Source organism: Cajanus cajan, chromosome 4 (assembly GCF_000230855.2).
Source record: "Cajanus cajan strain Asha chromosome 4, NIPB_CcT2T_4, whole genome shotgun sequence".
Taxonomy (NCBI): domain Eukaryota; kingdom Viridiplantae; phylum Streptophyta; class Magnoliopsida; order Fabales; family Fabaceae; genus Cajanus; species Cajanus cajan.
Genome location: NC_138520.1, coordinates 18,170,194 through 18,194,827, shown reverse-complemented (window position 1 = coordinate 18,194,827; position 24,634 = coordinate 18,170,194). Strand labels below are relative to the sequence as shown.

The window sequence follows — 24,634 nt, the reverse complement described above, 5'->3', positions numbered from 1 at the left end:
TCTAACTATTATTACTTTTTTTCTTAGACACTAGTTATATTTAAGAAGTTTTGACAGGGGGTAAAATCAGAGGGGGAATTAAAAAGGAAGTAAGGAACTATATGTATATATATATATTAATCCCAGAAGGGGCAGTTCTACATCATACAAAATCAGGAAGCAATTGCTCCATATAGGGGATTACAAAATTGGATGACTTAATACATGCTCAAAATTGGTAAGTGCAATCAGTGGATAGATTCAAATCTCTTTGCTGTATTTCAGCCTGTTGCATGTGTTGAAATATAACTTGCTATGAACTTCGAGTAAGAGTTAGATTCCTATGAGAACAGCTACCAACCTTTTGAGAGTATGTGATGACCTTCTATCTTTGTAGATGTGGTCTTCGTTGACGTGTGATTTTCAAAAAGAAATGCATCTAAAGTCTGCTTTGTGCAATTCTACAAATTAAAATTGTAACAGTAAATAGAATTTATTCAAAGGAAATGTTTAGACAAAACACTTTCTGAAGATAAAGATAGAAAGAAAAGATGAAATAAGTTTCTTTGTAAGTTAAAAATTAACCTTTAAAGAAGCTAATATGAAATGATTTCTATAAATTAATTTATGTATGAGTTAATTTTAACTTTTGAAAAGTTTTATTTTGTTTTTTTCTTTCCTAAAATTGTTTAGAGAAAAATTTATCCATATAGACTTTTATTTCTTAACATGAAATACTACTGCTTCCCTGAGCTTATAATGAAGAGTATACCTGGGTTTTTCATTGCTGATTTCAACTATGGCTGATGGTGGAAGGCGACCTGCGCTGATTGCATGAACTGCTGAGAAGAGAGGAAACATGTGTACGCATCCTCGATCACTTAGAACCTCATGAACCTCTAGTGCAGTTAAGACACCCTTCGTGGAAGAAAAAGGGATCAATAAGGACACAGGAATATGTAACACTAAACACTTATTATATTCTAGATGTAGAAGAATCTGGTTAATGTCTCGTGCACGAATCATTTGGTATAATGCTCTTTTCTTTTACTTTGTTGTCCGAAGAGCTTTGAATGAATATGGAAATCTACACTCAGTTTTGATTGTTTAACTTGTTATGCCAGATTTTGTTAAAAGACCTTCTACTTTGCTACTTTTCATCCAGAGTAAATTATTCTGACACTCTAAAGTTTCATGAAATTGCATATATTTCCTTGTTTTTATAAGGTTTACAGTAAGATTCCTTTGGGAAGTCACAGTACAAACAATTAAGAGGAATTAATGTAATGTCCAAGTTACACAATAGGGGGTTAGTGTAAGGGCATAACAGGTTTATGTGCAATGTCACATAATTTTGAAGGGTGTTTGTGTAATTTATTCTTTCATATTTATCAAAATTATTTAGATATTTATGCACATTCAAAATGTGTGTCTCGGAATATCTAGTAGTTTGGCATAGTAAGTTTCATGTATGTACCTGCAATTTCTGGCCATTAAGCAACTCTGCTTCAAGCTCATCAAAAGATCTCTTCCCTCCATATCTGGCATAAGCCTCACCAACTTTCCTATTTCTTCCACCCACTGCCACAAATGACATGGTTTTTATTTTTAATGAATCCAAGATAAAAAAAATGAAAAATAAGGTGAAGTCAATCAGTGTCCTTACAGCATGTTGTGATAAGGTCAGCTACACCACAGCTCTCAAAGTAGGTGCTTTCCTTAACAGATGGAAACAACATCTTTGAAAATACCATCATCTCATTCAGACCAATTCTCATGATTGCAGCCTACACATATTTACAGAATAAGAAAATTAACCAACAATAGGAACCAAAGGGAGGGGGAAGCAACTTTTCTCAACATCAAATCCTTTAGACTTACTTTTGTATTATTTCCCATCTCCAAGCCATCAACAAAACCTGTCCCATTGCATGCAATTTCTTGATCATTCACAGAATCTATAAAGGAAAACAACAAACTGCAGAAGCTATATTACAAACCTGCAGCTATGGCCACTACATTTTTCAGGGTTCCACACAGTTCCACCCCTTCAACATCCTGGACCTATAAAATCATAATGAAAAAATCATAAGCATAAAGAGTACCTCAATACTTACCAATTACCAATTTAAAATTACTTAAGATTATAAGGGAAAACCAATAAAAGAAGAAGAAGAAAGAAATGATCATTATTGTGTATGATTCTGCCATGACAATATTTCTTGTCATTACTGATTACTGATTACAATAAGCAACTTGCTATGGATTTAGCTATATTTTTTTTTCCATTAAGGACTATTTGTTCAAGTTTTTCACAAGTTTATTGCTTATCAAGAAAGAATGTAGTACTAAACTCACATCTGTCACAATGAAATAAGGAGTTCTAAACAACTGAACCCATCTCTCTGCTGCTTCTTTGTTTTTACTATATCCAACTGTTGCTTCACTAAATTTCTCCATGGCTATCTGTTCAAGCAGTATACATAAAAGCAGAAAATAAATTAATTATATACTTGCCTAAGTAATTTCATTAAACAAAGGTGTAATAAGATTAGTCATCGACGAATGAATATTTCATTTCAATAACATAATTATTAAAAAGAAAAGTTATAGTATCCTCTCACTACCTCATTTGCTATGTTGGCCCCCATTAAAACAGAACAATTGATTCCTAGTCTTTTGGAAATGAGAGTAGAGATCATGCATGGGCCTTCCTTCTTGACTTCCATCCCTTTGATAAGAGAAATCCCCTCTGCGTCTGGTCTTATTTTCCCAGCAAGCCTTTTGCATATTCCTTCCATGAATTGATGTGGAGTTACAAACACTAGCATGTTGGCATCCTTCACTGCATAATCAACCATTCAGAAAAGGCAACAACTGTTAATACTTGTAAAGTAGAAACACTGAAAACAAAATTTGAAAAAAAAAAGTGAACAATTTGATTAGTACCTGCATTTTCAAGGTCTGGATCTGCGACTACATTTTTGCCAAGCTTGATTCCAGGGAGATACTTGACATTTTCCTGCCAAAAAGAATAGTAAATTCTTAATATTGATTGAAAAAATATTGCATACACAATGAGTGAAATGCATGACTAGCCCTTACATTGGTTTTGTTGATAACATCTGTGAGCTTCTCCCCACTTGGTAATTTTTCCTCGAATACCCACATCCTCACTTCATCTGATTTCATTCGAGAGTTCATCAAATGAAATGGAAAAATTAACATTAAAATGAAAAATTTATTTGCTCACTGATGGGGCTGTGTATATACTCCTTTGGCAAGTAAAATTCACACAACCATTTTATCATTTGTGTCTCTAGCAGAACAACTTGGCACATCAAATTACAAAATTGAAAATCACTCTACCCAAAAGATACATAATTAGTAAAGAACACTCATTCACTATTTATGCTGTTGTGCAAATTGCATGCATGGGCAGAACAAGAGACTTGGAAGAAAGCTTCAGAGAAAACAAAAGTAGCTTTAAGTATGCTTATAGTCTATGAAAATATGACCTATTTTAGCTTTAAAGTCTCTTTAAAATTTAAAGATTTTTAGTTCTTATATTTCCTATGTTTAAAAAAAGCTACGAAAATAATGAATTGATTTTTTGATCTATCACCAGTTACTAGAATTTTTAATTAGACAAACTTTAGGGGTCCCTCAGCTTGTATTTTTATTTTTGTATTTTCACATTTTAATTACAAAACTATGAACCACCTTATTTTCAAAGGCTTATTTCGATTTATTTTTATTTGGATAAAACTCATATACAATCCTTTAGTTCATATTATGCATTTGTATTTAATATAAATCTCAATCATATACATTTACGCATAATATCAAGTTAAAACTTTAATTCTGGTTAGAGAACGATACCAACATTACTAGAGAAATACACATGATTTTTGTTGTAAAAATCTTTAAAAACAAAATAGTTGAAAATAAGGTGATAATTCAGTTATTAAAATACGTGGAAGAAGATGGTTAAGTAAGAAATGAAATTACCATGGAAAGAGTTAAGCCTAAGGGTGTTGGAGGCAATAAGCTTTGCCGCAACACTGCCCCAATTGCCGCTACCAACAACGGTGACCTTATACATGATGACGTCGTTGTTTCGGCGCAAGGGGCAGGGAAACGACAGAGAGACAATTGCAAAGGGTGGTGGCACGGAATAGAAAACGAAGAGGCAATAGAAACACATGCAGAGAATTTAAAGCAAGGAAAATGAGATATACAATACACGTTTCCTCACAAACATTCTTCTTGCAGTTAAATGCGGTTATTCCATTCATGTTGTGCACTGGATTATGTGGTTTCTCATTATCCATCTCATTATATTCTACTTTGTTTAATTAGCTTCAACTTTGCAAATTTTGTTCGGAATGTAATTTATATAATTCTAACGCGAATTATAATGAAAAATATTCTTATCTTACGGTCTTACCTTACTTCTTATATATCTTACTTATAAGCGACCAATCTGGCCATAATTGCTATTCATGATTCACGTAATAATACATTAATTTCTACACCCAATAATTACTTCTGATAAAAATAACTAGGGTAAAAGAGATATAATGTGCCTTTCTATATTTCAAAAATAAAAAACAAAACTAAAAATAATAGATAATTGATTATTTAAGAAGTGAGAGAAGTTTGTAGAAAAAAAATGTAATTGAACACATTAGATGTGATTATAATTTATAAGGATAAAATAGTTAAAATTATGTACAAGAAAATAAAGAATTATTTTAATATATAGATATATAATTATTCTTAAAGTTTAATAAAGTCACTTTAAAAATAATCCATATAAAAATTTTATTAAATAAAATTAATTTTTTCATTAATTATATAATATTAACATATTAATATAAGAAATTGTAACCGTATCATAAAATATTAATTACAATAATTAAATTGATATAAATTAAAAAATTTATATAAAGCAGACAATATATATTTATTTCTCTCCAAAAGTTTCCACCAAAATATCTTTATATAAAATTCTTTTAAAATCAAATTAAAATTTTATTAATTACATAATAATACATTATGATAATAAATAATATTATAAAATAATAATCATATTAATTAATTTAATTAATTTATGGCGGTTAGGTTTTTCATAACCAATCCAGTCCAATGTAAATTACATAAATCGAGCTGAAAAGACTAAAAGTCAAAAAATCAAAAAAACCAAAAATTATTTATTTTTAAAATTGGATTGGATTGATCAAATTAAATTGGAATTTCTCTCTCTATATATATATCTCGTTATTACCTTTTTATTTTTTACTTAAAAATCTATTGGTTTACTTGTTTATTTTAAGGTAGTAATTTTATTATATTATTAAATATTGATAGATTATTTCAATTCGTGAATTTGTATATATATTATGAGTTATACTATTATATATATATATATATATATATATATATATCTCGTTATTACCTTTCTATTTTGTACTTAAAAATCTATTGGTTTACTTGTTTATTTTAAAGTAGTAATTTTATTATATTATTAAATATTGATAGATTATTTAAATTCATGAATTTGCATATTATGAGTTATACTATTATCATTATTATTATTATTATTATTATTATTATTATTATTATTATTATTATTATTATTATTATTATTATTATTATTATTATTATTAGTGAGATCGAGACATTTTGTATCTCTATATTTTATTTAATAACTATGTTTAAAAATTATCAATATTTTTTTAATCAATTAGTGTTGCATTTGGTCCTAAAATCTCAAGGTCTTGAATTTGAATTTTGAGTTTATAAAGATAGTTAATTTTTTATATTATTTTTAAATATTTAAAATTTAAGAGTAAAATTGTTTAAAAAATATGTACACGAATTCAGGTTATCACCTTTATATATGTTATAAATTATTATTATTATTATTATTATTATTATTATTATTATTAAGGTTGATATATTTTGTACCTCTATATTTTATTTAATAAAGGTGTTTAAAAAATTGTCAATATTTTTTAAAACAATTGATGTTTCATCTAGTCTTAAAATTTAAGGCCTTAATTTTGAGTCTTAAGTTTGTAAAGACAATTATTTTTCAACATTATTTTTAATATTTAAAAATTTAAAAGTAAAATCATTTAAAAAATGTGTACACCAATCCAGACTATTGTCTTTATATATTTACATATTATAGATTATTATTAATAATTAATTATATTAATATTTATCACATAATAGTATTATAACTTTTTTGACTCATAAAAATGTTATAGCTATGTTTGAAAATCGTAAAACTATCCCATCCAAACTGAAATATAATTGGATTGAATTAAATTTGATTTAAATTTTAAATCAAACTGATTGGATGATAAATGAACAAAAGCAAATAGATTGGATTAGATGATCTGAACACCCCTAATTGCAATTTTAAAATAAATATAAATAAAAAATTTATATAAAAAATAACTACCTCTAGTCTTAATTATAAGCAACATAGGATAAATTATCAAGAGTTCAAGACCAAGAGAATTTACTAAGTTGGTTGTTTTTAATTAATTATACCATAAATTCAAATTTTATTCTTAAGATACCATTTGTTTTAAGTAATTGTTATATTTAATGTTAGTTATACGTAAATGCATGAGAAATTGAGTTAACAATTAGTCAAGGACATGAAAGAAATTTACTCTTTAATAATTTTAAAAACTAATGATTGTTACTTATCATTAGGATAAAAAAAATCTAATTTGCTTCTCATAATTAAGACCAAAGGTAGTATTAATTATAAAATTATTCATTATTTTATACAAAATTAATAGTAATAGTAAATTATTTAATCTAATAAAAAAATACAAAATATTATAATAAAAATTATTTTCCACAAAATTAACGTAAAAAAATAGAGTTGGGCAGAAACAATGTAATTTTAAAAAAAATATTTTTTTAATATTTTTCAATGTAAACATTATTAATTGCTACTAAATTTGTGTTTCATTACTAAATACTAATATTAATAATTACTAAAAAATTAAATTCTGAAAATATAAGTTGTAATTATAAAAAAAAGTAATTATATTTATATTACTTCTTAAAATTCTCAAATAAAATTCAATTAATAATAATGTTTTTTATGAAATAAAATAAAAATCTTAATACAGAAATTATTTTCAACTAAATTAATTATACAGGCATGCTCCATTGCTACCTGTACTGTCCGTACCGCGAAGCCGAGCTCCGAGCTCGGCATCACAGCACAAAATGAGGTCGGGCACGCGCTACGCGACGTCAGCTCGGCATTTAAGCAGATCATAACCGATCTCGAGGGATCTCGCTTCAGACGGGATCCACCATTTAATCCTATCATATCTTATCTCAGGCCCAAGGCCCAAAGCAACTCTAATTCACACTAAGGTACGTGCATTACTTATACGAGATTCATACTCCCACAAACACAAACTTTAGCATCGGAGTCTCTTTGGCAGGTACCACCCCCATCTTGGAGCATCAAGCGTACCAGCGAAGGAGGCTCACCGATCTTACCTGGCAGATCAGCTCTACAGCAGATTTCCGGTAAGAACATTTGGCGCCCACTGTGGGGCCGATCAAGACAGCTCTTTATCGGCCACGCTTATGGTTTTCACCAGAAGCCATAGTAGACGCACAACAGACGACGCAAACCACTCAACTACCATGGATAACGAAGCAGCGTTGAGGAGACTAATCGACCAGGTCGAACAGATGCGGCAGCAACACGCCTCCAACCTACAAAACATGCGTGCCAAGCACGACACTGACCTAGCGGCAATGCGTACCGCTAATGAAGCCAACCTGGCTGCGCTACGCGCCGAGAACGAGCGAATCCACGCTCAACTACCTCAACACCATTCCGATCATCCTCCTCATACGAGCAACCACAATGAGAAGGAGGAGCACTCAGTCTCCCAATCCCGGACTGCAACTAGGGTTCCAACCCCCAGACCTGCTTCACATCGGTCCCATGCACCGATGCACAAGCCGACCCATGAAGTCAGCAAGGCTCCTACTCATGCCGCGGGGGATCGGGCAACCTTCCGCCGCCACCCTTTTGTGGATGGCATTATGAAGACACCACTCCCTCATGGGTGGAAGCCTCTCCACCTCTACCGCTACGATGGCACGACGGACCCGGACGAGCACATCGACCTGTACACAACACAGGTAAATCTCTACACCAACAACGATGTTATCTTGTGCAGGGTGTTTCCGACCTCACTTAAGGGTTCCGCGCTCAACTGGTACACCCAACTGCCTGCCGAGTCCATGGACAGCTTCGACACCCTAGTCCGGAGGTTCATCGTGCAATATGCGACGAGCCGACCTCACCATGTCACTTCAGCCGCCCTGGTCAGTCTCAGGCAAAACGATGACGAACCGCTCCGGGAATTCATGGAACGGTTCGCTGCCACCTCGATCAAGATCAGGAACCTGAATCCCGAGGTCACCCTACATGCCATGCTCATGGCACTCAAGCCCGGGCCATTCGTCGACAGCTTATGTCATGAGTCTCCCCGCGACATGGACGAGCTTCGTGCCCGAGCTGCAGGTTACATCCAGATGGAGGAGCACTCCGCCTTCCGTGACCAGGTTCGCGGAAAAGGACCAGCGAAGCCAGAGCAGGGGCACAACGATAAGGTCAAAGTCAACAATGACAGCCAGTTCAAGAAGTCGGCTAGGGCAAACAGAGGGGGGAGGTATGACTTCTACACTCTCCTGAACGCACCCAGAGTCCACATTCTGGAAGAAGCCAGCAACAACAACCTACTCGCCCTTCCACCACCAGGTCACACTCCCAACAGCGTCGACAAGTCCAAGCACTGTCGGTACCACAAGAACCACGGTCACACCACGGAGGAGTGTCGCACGCTCCGGGACTGTATCGAAGAGCTTGTCCAGGCAGGCCACCTCGGCCAATACATCCAGCGACAGCAAGGTCACCGAGGAGGCTATGGCGGTCGGGGGCGTGGCAGAGGCCGAGGTTCGGGAGCTCGCACGGACCAACCCTCTGGCTCCCAACAAAATGTCAGCGGCATAGTGCAAGCCGAGATAGGCCAGGAGACAGGGACAGCCCCCTTACGGGGAGTGATTAACACAATCGCAGGTGGTTTCGCTAGGGGAGGCGCCAACAGCTCGGCCCGAAAGAGGCACTTACGGAATGTCAATTGCATCCACTCTACCACCTCGGCCTCGCACCAAAGCTCGTCGCCGATCTCCTTCTCTGACGAGGACTACGCGGGTGTCAGCCCTAACCAAGATGATCCCATGGTTATCATGGTGGAGGTCGCCAACTGGGAGGTACAGAAGACACTCATTGACCAAGGAAGTTCGGCCGATGTCCTGTACTGGCCAACGTTCCTTTAGCTAGACGTCCCCCATTCTCTCATCCAACCTCACACGGAGCCCTTAGTCGGCTTTGCAGGAGAGCGAGTTCACACTCGCGGGTACATAGACCTACTGACAACCTTCGGGGTACCCCCGGATACAAGGAGAATCATGGTTCGATACCTTCTCGTGGAGGCCAACACCTCCTATAACATCATCATCGGGAGGCCAACCTTGAATCAGCTCGGAGCGGTAGTGTCCACCCCACACCTCACCATGAAGTTCCCAGGGAATGACGTCAAGATCATCTCCGTCAAGGCAAATCATAAGACAGCTTGGCAATGTTACGCCGAGAGTCTGAAGATCTCCTCATCCGGAGCAAGGGGGTCCCCCCACCATAGCTCATTAGGTTCTATTTCTCCTTTCTGTATGAACAAAATTGTGCACTCTTTTCCCGCCTCAGTCCTTGACTGAGAGGGTTTTTAACGAGGCACACAAAAACGATCAATAAAATTACTCATTTTGCTGAATCCATTTTCTTATTTATTGTTTTTATAAAAAACAAAATCGAACCAATCTCTTTCACCCTTAATAAGGTCGAGTACGAACCTCAACACTTCAAATCGAGGTCAAGTTCGAACCCCGTTAAAATTATAAGGTCGAGTACAAACCTTAACACTCTTATCCGAGGTCGAGTATGAACCTCGGCAAAATTCGTTTTACTCCAAAACGAGGTCGAGTACGAACCTCAACACTCTTATCCGAGGTCGAGTCCGAACCTCGGTAAAATTATAAGGTCGAGTACAAACCTTAACACTCTTATCCGAGGTCGAGTACGAACCTCGGCAAAATTCGTTTTACTCCAAAACGAGGTCGAGTACGAACCTTAACGCTCTTATCCGAGGTCGAGTCTGAACCTCGGTAAAATTATAAGGTCGAGTACGAACCTTAACACTCTTATTCGAGGTCGAGTACGAACCTTAACACTCTTATCCGAGGTTGAGTCCGAACCTCGGTAAAATTATAAGGTCGAGTACAAACCTTAACACTCTTATCCGAGGTCGAGTACGAACCTCGGCAAAATTCATTTTACTCCAAAATGAGGTCGAGTACGAACCTCGGCAAAATTCATTTTACTCCAAAACGAGGTCGAGTACGAACCTCGGCAAAACTCGTTTTACTCCAGATTGAGGACGAATACGAACCTTGGCGCGCTCATTCGAAGTCGAATCCGAACCTCAATGAAATTCATTTTACACAAAAATTGAGGTCAAGTACGAACCCCAATTCAATTCATTTTACGCAAACCCGAAGTCAAGTCCGAACCTTAGGACCACCGTTTGAGGTCGAATTCGAACCCTTAATACAGTCTATCCTACTCTAAAAACAAGATTAAGCCCGATAAGGCAGAAAAACAATCAAAGACAAGACAAAAAATAATCAAAGCAAGGAAAAGCAAATCTCGAAGAGCAATATACATACAAAACACTTGCGGAGTTTAACGCTTGAGTTCAAAGGAATATACTAAACAAGGAAATAGAAAAGGGAAAAATAAACTAAGCTATTACAAAGGCGGCCTAGGCTGAGGCGTTCTCACTAGAACTGTCATCGACATCGTCCTCCTTAACCAGCCTCCCAAAGTGGACAACCTTCTCCACATGCATGGAGGAAAAGTCGAACCCGGAAGCAAGGAGCCATGCCTGACAAGTAGCCTTGTGGAAGCCCCTCTTGTGCTCCATCACAACGAAGCGTTCGACCTCCGCAAGCCTCCCTTCCACGACAGCCTTCCCCGCCGCCAGCTCCGCAAGCTCCGCCCTCAAGGTAGAAATCTCGTCCTCCCGGCCACCAAGAATGACCTCGCTACGAAGGTGCTCCTCAGCCTCCGCCGCCAACTCTCCTTTAAGAGAGGTCACAACATCCTCTAGAGCCCGCACTTGGCCGCGAGAAGACGTCACCTCATCCTCCAAAGAGCGGGCGCGACCCCGAGAGAAGGTGACGAGCTCCTGCAGCTCCCCCACCTGGGAAGCATAAGCCTCGTTGGATCGCAAGGCGATCTCAAGAGACTTCTGCACCCTTGCAAGGTCGCCCCACGCAGATCGACGCTCGGCCTCCTGCCGCTTCGCCTCACCAAGGGCAGCACTAAGAGCCTTGTTCTCCTCCCTCAGGATCTTATTCGCATCCTTCCAAGGTTGAAGTCGGCCCCTCATCTTGGCCAGGTCCTCTTGCTTCTTGGCCAGGTCCTCCTGCTGCTTGGCCCACCTAGGCTTCTAGTGGCCCAGGATGCCCATAGCCCTATGCAGAAGGATCTGGGCAGCGTCGAAACTATCCTCGGGGCCGGCCTCATCTATCAACCCCTGGTCCTCGGAGCTCAAAGAGTCCTAAGGGAAGAACTTCTCGGCGGTCACCCCCGCGCTCCACAGCGAGTCCATGTCGGTCGAGGCGCTCTCGTGGTCCAGCCGCACCTTTGAAAGGCCCTTCTCTTTGAGGTTAATGGTGTTTTAATGTTGTTTTTGAGTTGAATTACATTCCATAATCTCTATTTGAGTTCTTAATGAATGGTTCTTAGATTTTCGCTTAGTTAATTGACGAATCATTATTAATTTCACAAGTCATATAATTGGGTTTTCGCTTAGTTAACGAGATTATGTGAATTGTGATGAGATTTACAAATAGAGAATTGAAGTGGGTTGTGTAAGTGCTTAACTGCAACTTACTTTGTTTAATTCTTAATTAATCTTCGCTTAGTTGGTTAATTAGGAGCTCGAATGTGATTTAACTCAGTAACTTGCATGTTTAGATTAATTGAGGATAAGAGGTCAAGCTATCTAGTTAAGGAATCCAACTTTTTAGTTTATTGTTTGTTACCGTTTGGTTACCATTTATTTGTTTCTTTTTCAATCAAAACCCCCCCCCTCTATTTTAATTTCCGTTGCTTGAATCCTATGGCTTAAATGCATTATTCCTTGAGAGAACGACCTAGGAGTCACTTCCTAGTATTACATTTACTTGTATTTATTTGACCGGATACGGCTTCGATCAAATTTGGCGCCGTTGCCGGGGAATAATGGTTTTTTGTCTTAGGATTCTAGTTTGTGTGTGTGCGTTGAGTGGAATAAATTCTCAGTATGTTTATGTGTTCAGTTGTGTTTTATTTCAGTTTGGAGTGATGTAAAAAAATGAAAAAAAAAAAATCTGAATAATTTTAGTGTTGTGTTATGTGTTAGTTTGAATCATGTTATGGCGATGAGTAGCACTTAACAGTAACATGGACCTAGCATTAACACTTGTTTTCATTTGAATAACTTGCTGTTGTGTGAGTTACATATCACTTGTGCATCGGAGATTCGTTTTGTTGTTGGTCATTGCTGTGCTGGTCCTGCATTCAAATTCAAATTCTATTTCATAATCCTTTATATTTAATTGTGTTTATTTTTGCATTTAGTTATTGTTCTGCATGTAGTTAGTTTCTAGTTTTTGTGCTGGTTTTTGCATTTAGTTAGTTTCAAGTTATGTTAAAGTAACAAGAAAAATTTGGTTCTAATTTCTGTTCTGCATCAGTTGTAGACCCATTATTCTATTTTGCACATGAAATTCTGTTTGTGTTCAGGTTCTAGTCTTAGTTTTGGTGTAGCTTTTTTGCATTGTTGAGCATTGTGCAATCAATTAATGCACTCTGGTTTGGTCTAGAGTGTTGCATTGCATAATCTGATTTAGTGCAGTGTGTGAATTCTGAACCGGACTACAGTCAGAGGAGGATCCATTTGAATAATTCACATTCTGTTCTGCATTATTCCCATCTGCATTTAAAATCTGGTTCTGCATTTAAAGAACAACAAATTCTGCTGCACAAATTCTGCATTCTGCTGCACAAATTCTGCACAAAATTCTGCTGCACAAATTCTGCATTCTGCTGCACAAATTTCTGCTGCACAAATTCTGCACAAATTTCTGCTGCACAAATTCTCAATTTCTGCTGCACAAATTCTGCATTCTGCTGCACAAATTCTGCACAAATTTCTGTTGCACAAATTCTCAATTTCTGCTGCACAAATTCTGCACAAAATTCTGCTGCACAAATTCTGCATTCTGCTGCACAAATTTCTGCTGCACAAATTCTGCACAAATTTCTGCTGCACAAATTCTCAATTTCTGCTGCACAAATTCTGCATTCTGCTGCATTCCTGCTGACTTTTGTATATTGGATATGGAAGAGGGATTCTCCCGTGGTTCTTCCGTTCCAATTATTTTAGGCAGACCATTCTTGAAAACAGCTTGAACTAAGATTGATGTCCATGCTGGTACACGTTCTATGGAAGTTGGTGACATAGTAGTTCGGTTCAATATTCTTGATTCGAAATGTCCATTTGAGGATCATTCTGTTTTCTGAGCCGAATTACTTTCTCATCCTGATTACATTGATTTTCTTGAATTCCTTGATTTCGTTGAAGATGAGTGTATATCTAATTTTGCACTTGATATTGATTTTCCATCTTTGATGGACACTCATCATGTTTGTTCTGATTCCATGAGATGCGCTATCTGTGTTGAAATTGAAAATGCTTTGCATCCACATTCTTTAGATATAGCTGTATCCATGGATATTGAGGGCGGTTCTGTTTTAATTGATACATCTAACCCATTTAGTGAGGTGCGTTCTGCACAAGCACACTTTCTTTTTGCAGGTTCTTATTTTGTGCCACCACCTCCATTGAGGAAGGATCATTATCCACCACCCTTTGATGATCGGATGTTGGAGATTTCTCACCCGCCGCTCCACTCCCATTCCCATCTTTCACCTGATGTTATTCCCAATGCCATCTCTGCAGTGTCTTGGCATCCTCCATGATTTAGGGAGTCTTCTTTTTCTCTCCTTCCTTTAGTGTCACTGCATATGTTTGATTCTGGATTATTTGGATTGATATGTTTGTGTCACATTGGGACAATGTGTAGTTTAAGTGTGGGGGGGAGACCTTTTGCTTTTGGTCTTTTGTTATTTTTTACGTCTTTTGGTCTTTTGTTATTTTTTACGTTTTTGGTTTTCCTTGTGAATTCCTGGATCTGTATAGGTAATAAATACTTGTTTCACTCTTGGTTTTGAGTTTCCGAATATTTCATGGACTGAATTCTTGTATTTCTTGGCATGTTGAGTTTATCTTGAGGTTTGAGAGGTTGTTTTGAAAGTGACGTATATACCCTGTGTGAGGATTGGAGCCTTCATGATTCTTTCTTGGGAATTTTATGCCTCTTGACTGCTTGCACATGTGCCTTGGCTTGACTCTTTTTGATGATTCTTGATTGATATGCATGTATGGAAGTGATAAAGGCAATTTTGTTCTTGATCCTCTAGCCAAATAAGCTTACCTTGATTTAATCCCTTGATAGCCCCTTTGAGCCTATGTTTATCCCTTTTCTTTGTTTTGAAGCTCATCATTAGCCTTAAGTGAAAAACCATGATTACCTTAACCTTAGGGAATTTTGGAGCTTTGGAATTGTTTTGGGAACAAGTGTGGGGGCGTGTGTGCTCATTGGATTCATGTGAATTGGCTAGTTGATTTTATTGGCTCCTTGTACTTTTTATTGTGTAAATATGTTTAATATCTTGTCTCTTGCAAAAAAAAACAAAATAGAAAAATAGAAAAAAAATCATTATCAAATTCGAAAAAAAAAAATGAAAAAAAAGAGACAAGATAAGAAAAGAAAAAAAAAATAGTAAATAAAAGTGTTTGGTGGAGTCAAGAAGAGGATTAGAATTAGGGGTTTTGGGTGTGTTTTTATTGTATTTTCACTTGTTCCCCATTGCTCCTCTATTCTCTTTAGCTTTCAGCTTCTCATCCATATTTTATCCTCCCTTATCCTTGGCCCCATTACAACCCTGAAAAGTCCTTTTGATCTGAATATGTATATGTTTTCGAGTGTTTGATTGTAGAGGCTTGCCAAGTCTTGTGTGTTGCTTGCTTTCTTGAGTGCATTGAGCGGAATTTAATTTACCTTATACACTATACACTTGAGAGATACACTTGAGTGATCCTGTGAGGTTTGGTTGCTTTTGATTCACCTCTTGAACTGATTGATGTGCTTATCATGTTTTGAGGTATTTCAATGATGTTCATGGATATTTGGTTGCTTTGACTGAAAGTGTACAAGTTATTTGTTCCTTACATTTTCCTTGGATTCGTGCTGGTTAACAAAATCTTCTCTTCCTTATGTTTCTCTTGTTGGGTTGTTTCGTAATTTGATTTTGCCCAGGAGTGCAAAAGGCTAAGTATGGGGGTATTTGATGAGCCGTAATTTAGTGCTTCAATTCATATCATTATGGCATTGATTACTTCTCACATTTAGGGTTAATTTCGTGGTTTTATCATGTTTGCTAATTGTCATTTGAATTATGGGCTTAATTGCAAAACTAATCAAATTTCTGTTTCTGGACAGTTTGACCTTTGCTCGGTGTTTTGGCCATATCTGGAGCTACAGGACTCCGAATTGAGCAATCTTAGTGGCATTGGAAAGCTAAGAGAAAACGCTACAAATGTCTCACTAATGTGCATCTCCTAATTCGAAGCCTAAGATGGTCAAAATGGAGCCCGAAAATGACCCACGGAATCTGGAAACGTTTTGGGCCTTGTTTTGCAATGTTCAAATCAGTTTGGGCCCAATTTGACCCAAGCCTTCTAGAAGGGCAAAAGGGTAATTTAAGAAACCCTAAAAGAGAGCAGAAGACAGGGGCTAGAGGCACACTCACGGGGGCTTGCTCCCATTGCTTCCACCTTCTCTTCCGTTTTTAGTTTTTTTTTCTTAGGTTTAGTTTAGGGTCTCTTCTTTCTTCTTCTTCTTTCTTTTTCCTTCATTTTCAACACTTCTTTGGACTCCTTTGATGCGAATCTCTCCATGGGTTAGAAATGTAATCTCTAATTTCAGTTGTTATTCACTTTCCCTTCTTTCAATTTACAATTTCAAGTTCAATATCTCTTTAGTTGTTGCTTCTTGCTTTAGTTCAAGTTTATTGTGATTCTAGCTTGTATTCATGCTTTGTGGTTGTTTCTATTGCTATTTTGCTGCTTCCCATGAGAGTTTAATTTCGAATTTATGGTCTCGATGTTGATTAGCTTAGGGTTTAATTTACTAGCTAGTGCTATGAGTAGCTAAGTAGCTTTGGTTGGATTTCTTAATGTGGATAGCAACTTCTCTTTGAGGTTAATGGTGTTTTAATGTTGTTTTTGAGTTGAATTACATTCCATAATCTCTATTTGAGTTCTTAATGAATGGTTCTTAGATTTTCGCTTAGTTAATTGACGAATCATTATTAATTTCACAAGTCATATAATTGGGTTTTCGCTTAGTTAACGAGATTATGTGAATTGTGATGAGATTTACAAATAGAGAATTGAAGTGGGTTGTGTAAGTGCTTAACTGCAACTTACTTTGTTTAATTCTTAATTAATCTTCGCTTAGTTGGTTAATTAGGAGCTCGAATGTGATTTAACTCAGTAACTTGCATGTTTAGATTAATTGAGGATAAGAGGTCAAGCTATCTAGTTAAGGAATCCAACTTTTTAGTTTATTGTTTGTTACCGTTTGGTTACCATTTATTTGTTTCTTTTTCAATCAAAACCCCCCCCCTCTATTTTAATTTCCGTTGCTTGAATCCTATGGCTTAAATGCATTATTCCTTGAGAGAAAAACCTAGGAGTCACTTCCTAGTATTACATTTACTTGTATTTATTTGACCGGATACGGCTTCGATCACCTTCCCGAAGCGATGGGTTAGGTATCGGCTCCAGGAAGCCCCCTGTGACGAGCCAGACGGCGGCGCCGAAGCTGCAGCGGTGGACGGGGGAACCTCACGACCCGGACCCCCTTCACGAGCCTCAATAGAGGCGGAAGCCGGCGTCCCCTGCTCGGCATCTGGAAGGTCCGCAATAGGAACCTCCGACCTTGCCTGCGAAAACCAGCCCCATGTCAAAAAATAAATAAGGTGACATACAGGAAACCACAAAAGTCAGGGAACACTACTTACCTCAGCAGTAGGAACAACCTGCTCAGTGGCCGGAACTGCCACCTCGGCAGCCTGGGCGACCCGCCCAACAGCCTGTGTCGCCGCCTCGGCGGCATCTCCCGCCTGCAGAAGACGGCCTTAGGTCAGAAACACAAAAAAACACAATAGATGACATTAAAAAAGCAAAAGCAATAAGGTACTCACCACCTCAGCAGAATGAGCAACCTGCTCGGTGGCCGGATTCGCCACCTCGGCAGCCTGAACCACCTCTTCAAAAGCCACCCGAGGAACCCCGTTGGGCGGTGGACTCTCGGTAAGGTCCACCGCACCAACATCAGCAGCCTTGGAGGTCACCTCCTCGGCGTCTGGAGGGGCAGAGGTCCCCCCGACCTCCTTCGCTCCCCTCTTCCTCTTCCGACTGACCTTTAGAGAGGGAACATCCTCCTCTTGAGGCTCGGGGACCTCGAGCTCGGTGACGTTGTAGTGACGCTTGAGCTCACGCCACAAGTTCTTCCCCATGATACATACAGATAAGAAGCAAAGCACATCAGCAAAAGAAAGCTACACAAACCCCAAGCCACCAAAAAACAAAATATTCACTCTCCAAGCCCCTCTCCCTGTATGTCGAGTTCGCAAGCGACAGAACGAGCTTGCAATCCAGCAGGCGAGGAAGTGCAGCGAGGTTGTCGATGGTGGCCACCTCCGAGGCCGTCAGCTTCACCTGGCCTACCCCATGAAACCTAGACGGTCAGGGGCACCAGTAGAAGGGAAATTTCGGCAGCCCGCCGAAGTAAAATGCCCCATCCTCCAAGGGGTCGACGTTCACAAGAGCGACCCGAAAAAACTCTTGCTTGAAATTTTTATACGACTGGAAGAAGAGAGTAAACAAACCCCTATCCCTACTGCCGCTCAGAGATAGTATACCGTAAGGCAGAACGCCTAACTTCAGTTGATAAAAATGAAGGAAAACGGGAAGAGACACCTCTACCCCCAAGACTGTACACAGGACTTGAAAAGCCCTCAAAAAACCCCAACTATTGGGGTGCAACTGGCAAGGAGCCGAGTTGACATGGTTCAAAAAATCACACTCGAATTGAGTGAAGGGAAGACAGACACCTGAATCCCTAAAAAAATAGTGGTACATATAGAAATGGGGAGGGTCGGAAGACCTCCCCATGTACACGCCCTCACCGGCCTGACAGGGTTCAAGCTGGATCATTCGGGAAATAGAAGGGTCGCAAACCCTACACGACCTGGAGATCCTATTAACCTCAAGAAAGGTCTGAAAGACGCTCTGGACCCCCTCCATCTCACACTTGACCCAGTCGTAGCCAGGAATGCCTGGTTCCGGGCCCCAGGACGGAGGTGGATCCCTCTTCTTGGCGGCGGCTCTCCCGGTAGCCACCGCCTTACCGTGCGCCTTGCCCCTGGCAGGCGCAGAAGAGCCGGCACCACTCCCACCAGCCATTAAAAGAAAGAGAAGATCTGGGGAAAAGAAAAAAAAAAGAGAGAACTGTGGAAAGGAAGTACCTGGTACTCCTCGTCAGAAGATAACCCTAACAACGACGGGGTTATCGGAAACGATGGCGGAAACGGAAGAAATCAAGACAGAAGATGGATAGGAGGACGGAAGAGACAACGTGCGCAAGAAGATTGGAAGAGCGAAAAATGAGTGGAAGAAAGCAGAGTGAATAAGGAGAGACGCGGGAGAGAAAGAGAAAAGGGCTTTTTCCCCATGTTTCAAAACGGCCATGCCACGTGTCAACCTAAGGGCACGCTGACAACACATTAATTGCAAAACCATCATTGCATAACCGTCATTTCCCTTAACGCGCCACTTGCACGTTTTCGGAAAATGAACAGTTGCGACACATGGCATCTCAACAGGCAGAAGTACGCGAAAGGTCACTTCCCCCCAGCGAGCTCGGTCTTAACTCCTCAACCTACAGACTTCGAAGCTCGGGGGGCTAGTGTACTGTCCGTACCGCGAAGCCGAGCTCGGCATCACAACACAAAATGAGGTCGGGCACGCGCTACGCGATTTTAGCTCGGCATTTAAGCAGATCATAACCGATCTCGAGGAATCTCGCTTCAGACGGGATCCACCATTTAATCCTATCATATCTTATCTCAGGCCCAAGGCCCAAAGCAACCCTAATTCACACTAAGGTACGTGCATTACTTATACGAGATTCATACTCCCACAAACACAAACTTTAGCATCGGAGTCTCTTTGGCAGGTACCACCCTCATCTTGGAGCATTAAGCGTACTAGCGAAGGAGGCTCACCGATCTTACCTGGCGGATCAGCTCTACAGCAGATTTCCGATAAGAACACTACCTAAGAAATTGAAAATGTTGAACGAAATGTGATTGCCTTTTGTGAATTTATTTTATTTTATTTTATGGTATATGTGAATGCTTTTTTATGATGATTGGATGTCACTGGGTAACTGCTATTTCAAATTGAGAATTTTGGCCATTGCAACAAAATCACTCAACTGTTTAAAAAAGCTAAGCGGATTCAAGGTAAAAGTCCAACATTTTTTATTTTGCCGAACCGTTCAACTATATTTTGAAAGTGCTGAGCGATTTCACAACAGACCTACTGAGTTTATTGTTCAACTCTTAATTACGTGTATTTAATGAGTTATCTGGGTTCTTACTTGATTAAAATGTGCTTTGTTTGATTATTTTCTAGATGGTAAGGATGAACGAACCCACACACATGAGATCCCTCTAAGGCAAAAGAGGAAGGGTCCCGCCTCTTCGAACCCTCCGCCACAGGAATTTGATTCTGATGAAGCACTTGAGGCTCCATTCAAGCTAGATAGACAGAGATTTGGGTTAGAAATTAGTATTTTTTTAATTTAATATTTAAATATATATATATATATATATATTTAAATATATTTATTTAAATATATATATATATATATATATATATAATAAGACCTATAATGGAAACGAACTTTTGGGGATCAGTTTATACTACCGTTTTGCTTTACAGTACCTTATCCTTTTGTTATTCCTTCCAACAGCATGAATATGGATGTTTCATTTTTCAAAGAGTGTGTTGCACGTTGAACACCTTTCTCTTGGCCTCAAAGATTAAATAAATTAATAATATTTTCTAAACAACTACGAGTGACTGGGTGTATATATATATAAGAGGCCTAGTAAAAGATAGATACATAATAAGCTCACTTATCCTTTTCTCAAAATTATTTCTATTACTAAATATAATTTTGGAGAAGTGTTATTTGGTTCGAGGATCTTTCACAACACTCGAACGATCTAACAGGTTGACGTATCTTGGGAGATGAGCGCATTATAAGACTCAAAATTACTAGTGTAGTGGGGGCGTTTTCTCTCTAAAGATAGCGCTCTGCGTGCTTCAACCCAGGCTACTCTAAACTTATTATTTAATATTTTAATTTACTCTTTGTGTTTAATTAGTTGTTACTAATTGTTTTGTTTTTAATTTTATAGTATTCATTGTGTTGTTGATATTGATTTTATTGATAAATCTTAATATTTATTTTTCTTGTGTTCTATTTAATTTATTTCCAACAATCTTAGAGAGAAAAGTTTTCTTTTCTTGTTCAATATCAACATGTCTACAATGGATATTTTAAAGTCTTTGAGTAGTAAGCCAGAAAAATTTAATGGTGAAAATTTTTTATGTTGGCAACAACAGATGAAATTTTGGCTTACAGAGTTGAGTTTATTTTCTGTTATTTTAAATGGAAAATCTGAAAATTGTCCTGATTGTGCCTTGGTTGAAGCTAGTTCTTCTAGTGATAAAGATATTTTGTGTCATGGTCGTATTTTGAGTGCTCTATATGATAATATTTATAAAATATTTTGTCATACAAAAACTGCTTTGGAGTTATGGGACGCTCTTGAACTAAAGTATGGTTCTGCTGAAAAGGGTTTAAAAAGATACTCTTGTGAAATAATGATTTATTTTCAAATGGAAGATGGAAAACCTTTTTCTGACCAAGTTCATGAATTTGAAAATATTATTTATGATATGAAGATGAAAGAAATTACTTTGCCTGACATAATGCTTGTTAGTTTGTTAATTTCTAAATTGCCTCCTTCTTAAGCATAAACTTGATCATTTCACTTTATCTGATTTATTGATTACCTTGCGAATTGAAGATAAGCATCGTATTTCACAAAAGGATTCTCGTAAACCCCTTTTTCAGGCTAAGGCTCATTTAGTAGAAAACGCTAACAAGTCTAAACAAACAAAAAAATCAAAAAATCTGGTTTTTCCAATAATAATAAGTTTGGTCAAAGCTCTCATTTCTCCAAAAATAAAAACAAGGCTTTTTGTAACACCCCAGTTTTCAAAAAGGTTATTATTATTATTATTATTATATGGTATTTGGTCATAATTATTTTAATAATTAGAGAGAAATATTATTTTGTACGTTTTAAATAATTATTGTTTTGGACAATTATTTTGTACGTATTAAATAAATATTTTTTATTAGAGTTTTTAAATAAATATTTATATGTTTTAAGAGAAGGTTGATTTTATATGATATTTTGTTATTGAAATTATATTATTATATTTTGGGTCAGATATATATTATTATTATAGAAGAAAAATATTTTATAATATAAATGTATTTATTTTATTTAATTATTTTAAGGAAACAGAGAAATGAATTAGAAGAGAAGAAAAATGGGTTGGGTTGATCCAGCCCAATGGATTAATTTTAAAAAAGGAGTAAGGTAGTGTTAACCCTATTTTGCCTCATTTGCGTTCTGAAGGGTAAGGAAAAAAAGAGGAGAAACAAAGAGCTATAAGGAAAAGTACTCAGGAACGATCCTAGATCACACCAAGACCATTCATCTTCTGCTCATCTAGGTAAGGGGGGAGTGAGAAACCTCGCTTTGGGTGTGGGAATATCTATTGAGCAGTGGGATTGACCCCCAATCCTGTGTTTGTTGTATTTTTTTGTATGCTCGTGTATAGGGGGTTTTCCCCAATTGTATCTGTTTCGCCTATTGTTTTCTTATATGTAATTAATTTTATTATTTTAAATGTTTATTGTATGAATTAGAGTGCTTTGTGGGTTCTTGTGGGAACCCTGTGAGAAACAGGCAAAATATGAATGTTTTCTATTTTGCCTTCTGATTGTTCTGATGTATTCCTTGTTGAATGAGATGAATGAATATGTGTTTAATTTCGCAAATAGATGAGTTTTAATATGGATTAAAGTGCTCTGTGAGAATTGTGCATATAAGGCGATAATGTGATAATGATGATGAGATAAAATGATGAAATATGATGATGAAATGTGATGATGAAATGTGATGATGAAATGTGATGATGAAATGTGATGATGAGATGTGATGATAATAATGTGATATGAGAATGCATAGAGTCTTGATTGACATGCATCATGTGCATAAATGTTTTTAAGGGTACGATATGGAATACACCGCCCGAGAAGGCCCCCTAGTGTAAAAGCTTTGGGGATTAGTCCTTGGGGATAGCTCGATTTGGAAGTCTCAGTCTCGCCCATTGTGTGCATGGGATGTATCTTGCGCGACTTAGCTATCCCGACGAGACTCTGGTAGTATGTCCTTCTAGTGAGAGTGCGCAGAGGGTGTGACCCGGCATGTACTCCTAGACTACTCTTCGTGTATTGCTAGCGGCAATATGCCATGTGATATGTTACTGGCGCCACATGCATGATAAAATGTAGTTTGTGTCCATACATGTGCATTTTAATGTTATATGAAAAATTGATATGTCTTGGATGAGTGAGATGTGATATTGTTATTAATGTATCTATGCTATACATGTTTTGTTTGTGTTTGGCTATCTGGTGTATATTCCTACACTATGAGCCGATTGAGATGTTTCTCACTCCTTTTTCTTTGTGTTACTTTTCTTTGACCGTTATACAGGTGATTATTAGCATAAGGCTGAGGATGTTGGTGATGAAGCATAGGCTTCTATGTAGGCTTTTCTCTGATAGGACATGTGACATCGAGGCGTAGATAAGATTAGATTAGGGTATTATTTCTATTAAATTATTTTGGAAACTTTAGTTTTATTTCTTTGTAATTTTCGCTGATTATGTTATTTGTTTAAGTTATGGATGTGGTGCTCTCTATCTGAACATATTTGGTATTTTTAATAATGAAGGATTATGTTATTCTAATTTTATTATTTATGTGTTATGGTAAGCGGGGTAGAGGGTGTAACATTAAGTGGTATCAGAGCAGGTCGATCCAATCGGCCGTGAGTTATGTACTTATCATGATTTTGTTGTGTACTCTAACATTGTTTTGTTTGTTGTATACTTTGATGATGCTTTGCTTTGATAATGATGATGATGATGTTCTCCTTGTGCTGATATTGTAGAGTTTTGTACTGTTAGATTATAGTGTAATTAGAGGAATGATAGATAGTGTTAGCTAATATTATTTTGACTACTCTTCTTCATTCTTATGAGTGCTGAATTATTTGATACTTCTTGCTTACGTAAGAAGTAGTGGTTGGGTGGTATCGCTTGTGTTGCAAGCATATGTGCGAGTAGTAGTAGACGAGATATTGTGCTAATCAACTAGAAATTATTGGGACCTTAGATTTGGGTGAGAGATTGATTTGTCGAGAGTTTGCAGTTAATGGAGTTTTTAGAATCTATAGTTGTAGCAATTGAATCCAAGGAGGTTGTATTTCAGAATTGGAGTTTTGGTATCTTTGATGAGAGATTGAAATGTTGGTAATTCCCTTGAGTGTTGGTGTTGGCATGTTAACTGTTTATGGTTTAGGTAGCATGTGAGTTTTATTTTCTAAGTCTGTTGTGCTAAATATGTGAGTTATTTTGGTTTAGGATTGTAGTGGGAAGCTTGAATATGAAGTTGAGGTGTGAGTTTGGAAGGGTTGAGGTATTTTTGTGGCCTTAGATATATTGATATACTATTGCTGTTTGGTGTAGAAGATATTTTCGCTGCAGTTTTGTTGTGCCAGTATGAGTACCATATTGACAGATTTAGATTTTATGATCTTCACAAAAGTTGTATCCATGGACGTTATCTTTCCAATGGAACTGGAATCAGGTAAAACGGAGGTCTAGAACTCCAGTTATAGTTACTTTGGTGATCAAAGGTCTAGCTGCAAGCGCTGAATATATCTACTACGGTTTTTGAAATGTTTAGCTAAGAAGATGATCTTTTTAGAATCTCATGTCTTCATAAGAGTTCTAGCTTATTCTCTTAGCTTTCGTTTGAGATAGGTTTGAGATCATTTGGATGAGTATAACTCTC

General features: G+C 37.4%; 1 protein-coding gene across 1 annotated transcript; it reads right to left on the bottom strand.

Annotated features, from left to right (window-relative positions):
* Window positions 1–78: 78 nt before the first annotated feature.
* On the bottom strand, window positions 79–4,175 carry LOC109809443 (glycerol-3-phosphate dehydrogenase [NAD(+)]). The gene is made up of 11 exons (XM_020372761.3): window positions 3,991–4,175; window positions 3,085–3,161; window positions 2,929–3,001; window positions 2,607–2,824; window positions 2,338–2,445; window positions 1,980–2,043; window positions 1,861–1,898; window positions 1,646–1,766; window positions 1,457–1,560; window positions 752–897; window positions 79–440 (listed from the first exon to the last, which is right to left on the bottom strand). Exons 1-11 carry the CDS (start codon window positions 4,082–4,084, stop codon window positions 419–421), a joined length of 1,065 nt encoding a protein of 354 aa, XP_020228350.3. The 5' UTR covers window positions 4,085–4,175; the 3' UTR covers window positions 79–418.
* Window positions 4,176–24,634: the final 20,459 nt, after the last annotated feature.

Coding starts and splice junctions, on each gene's coding strand:
- LOC109809443 (XM_020372761.3), bottom strand. CDS start 4,084: ATGTATAAGGTCACCGTTGTTGGTAGCGGCAATTGGGGCAGTGTTGCG. Junction 2,825..2,928: donor TCCAGACCTTGAAAATGCAG/GTACTAATCAAA, acceptor TTGATTATGCAG/TGAAGGATGCCAACATGCTA. Junction 898..1,456: donor TTAATGGCCAGAAATTGCAG/GTACATACATGA, acceptor TCTTCCACGAAG/GGTGTCTTAACTGCACTAGA.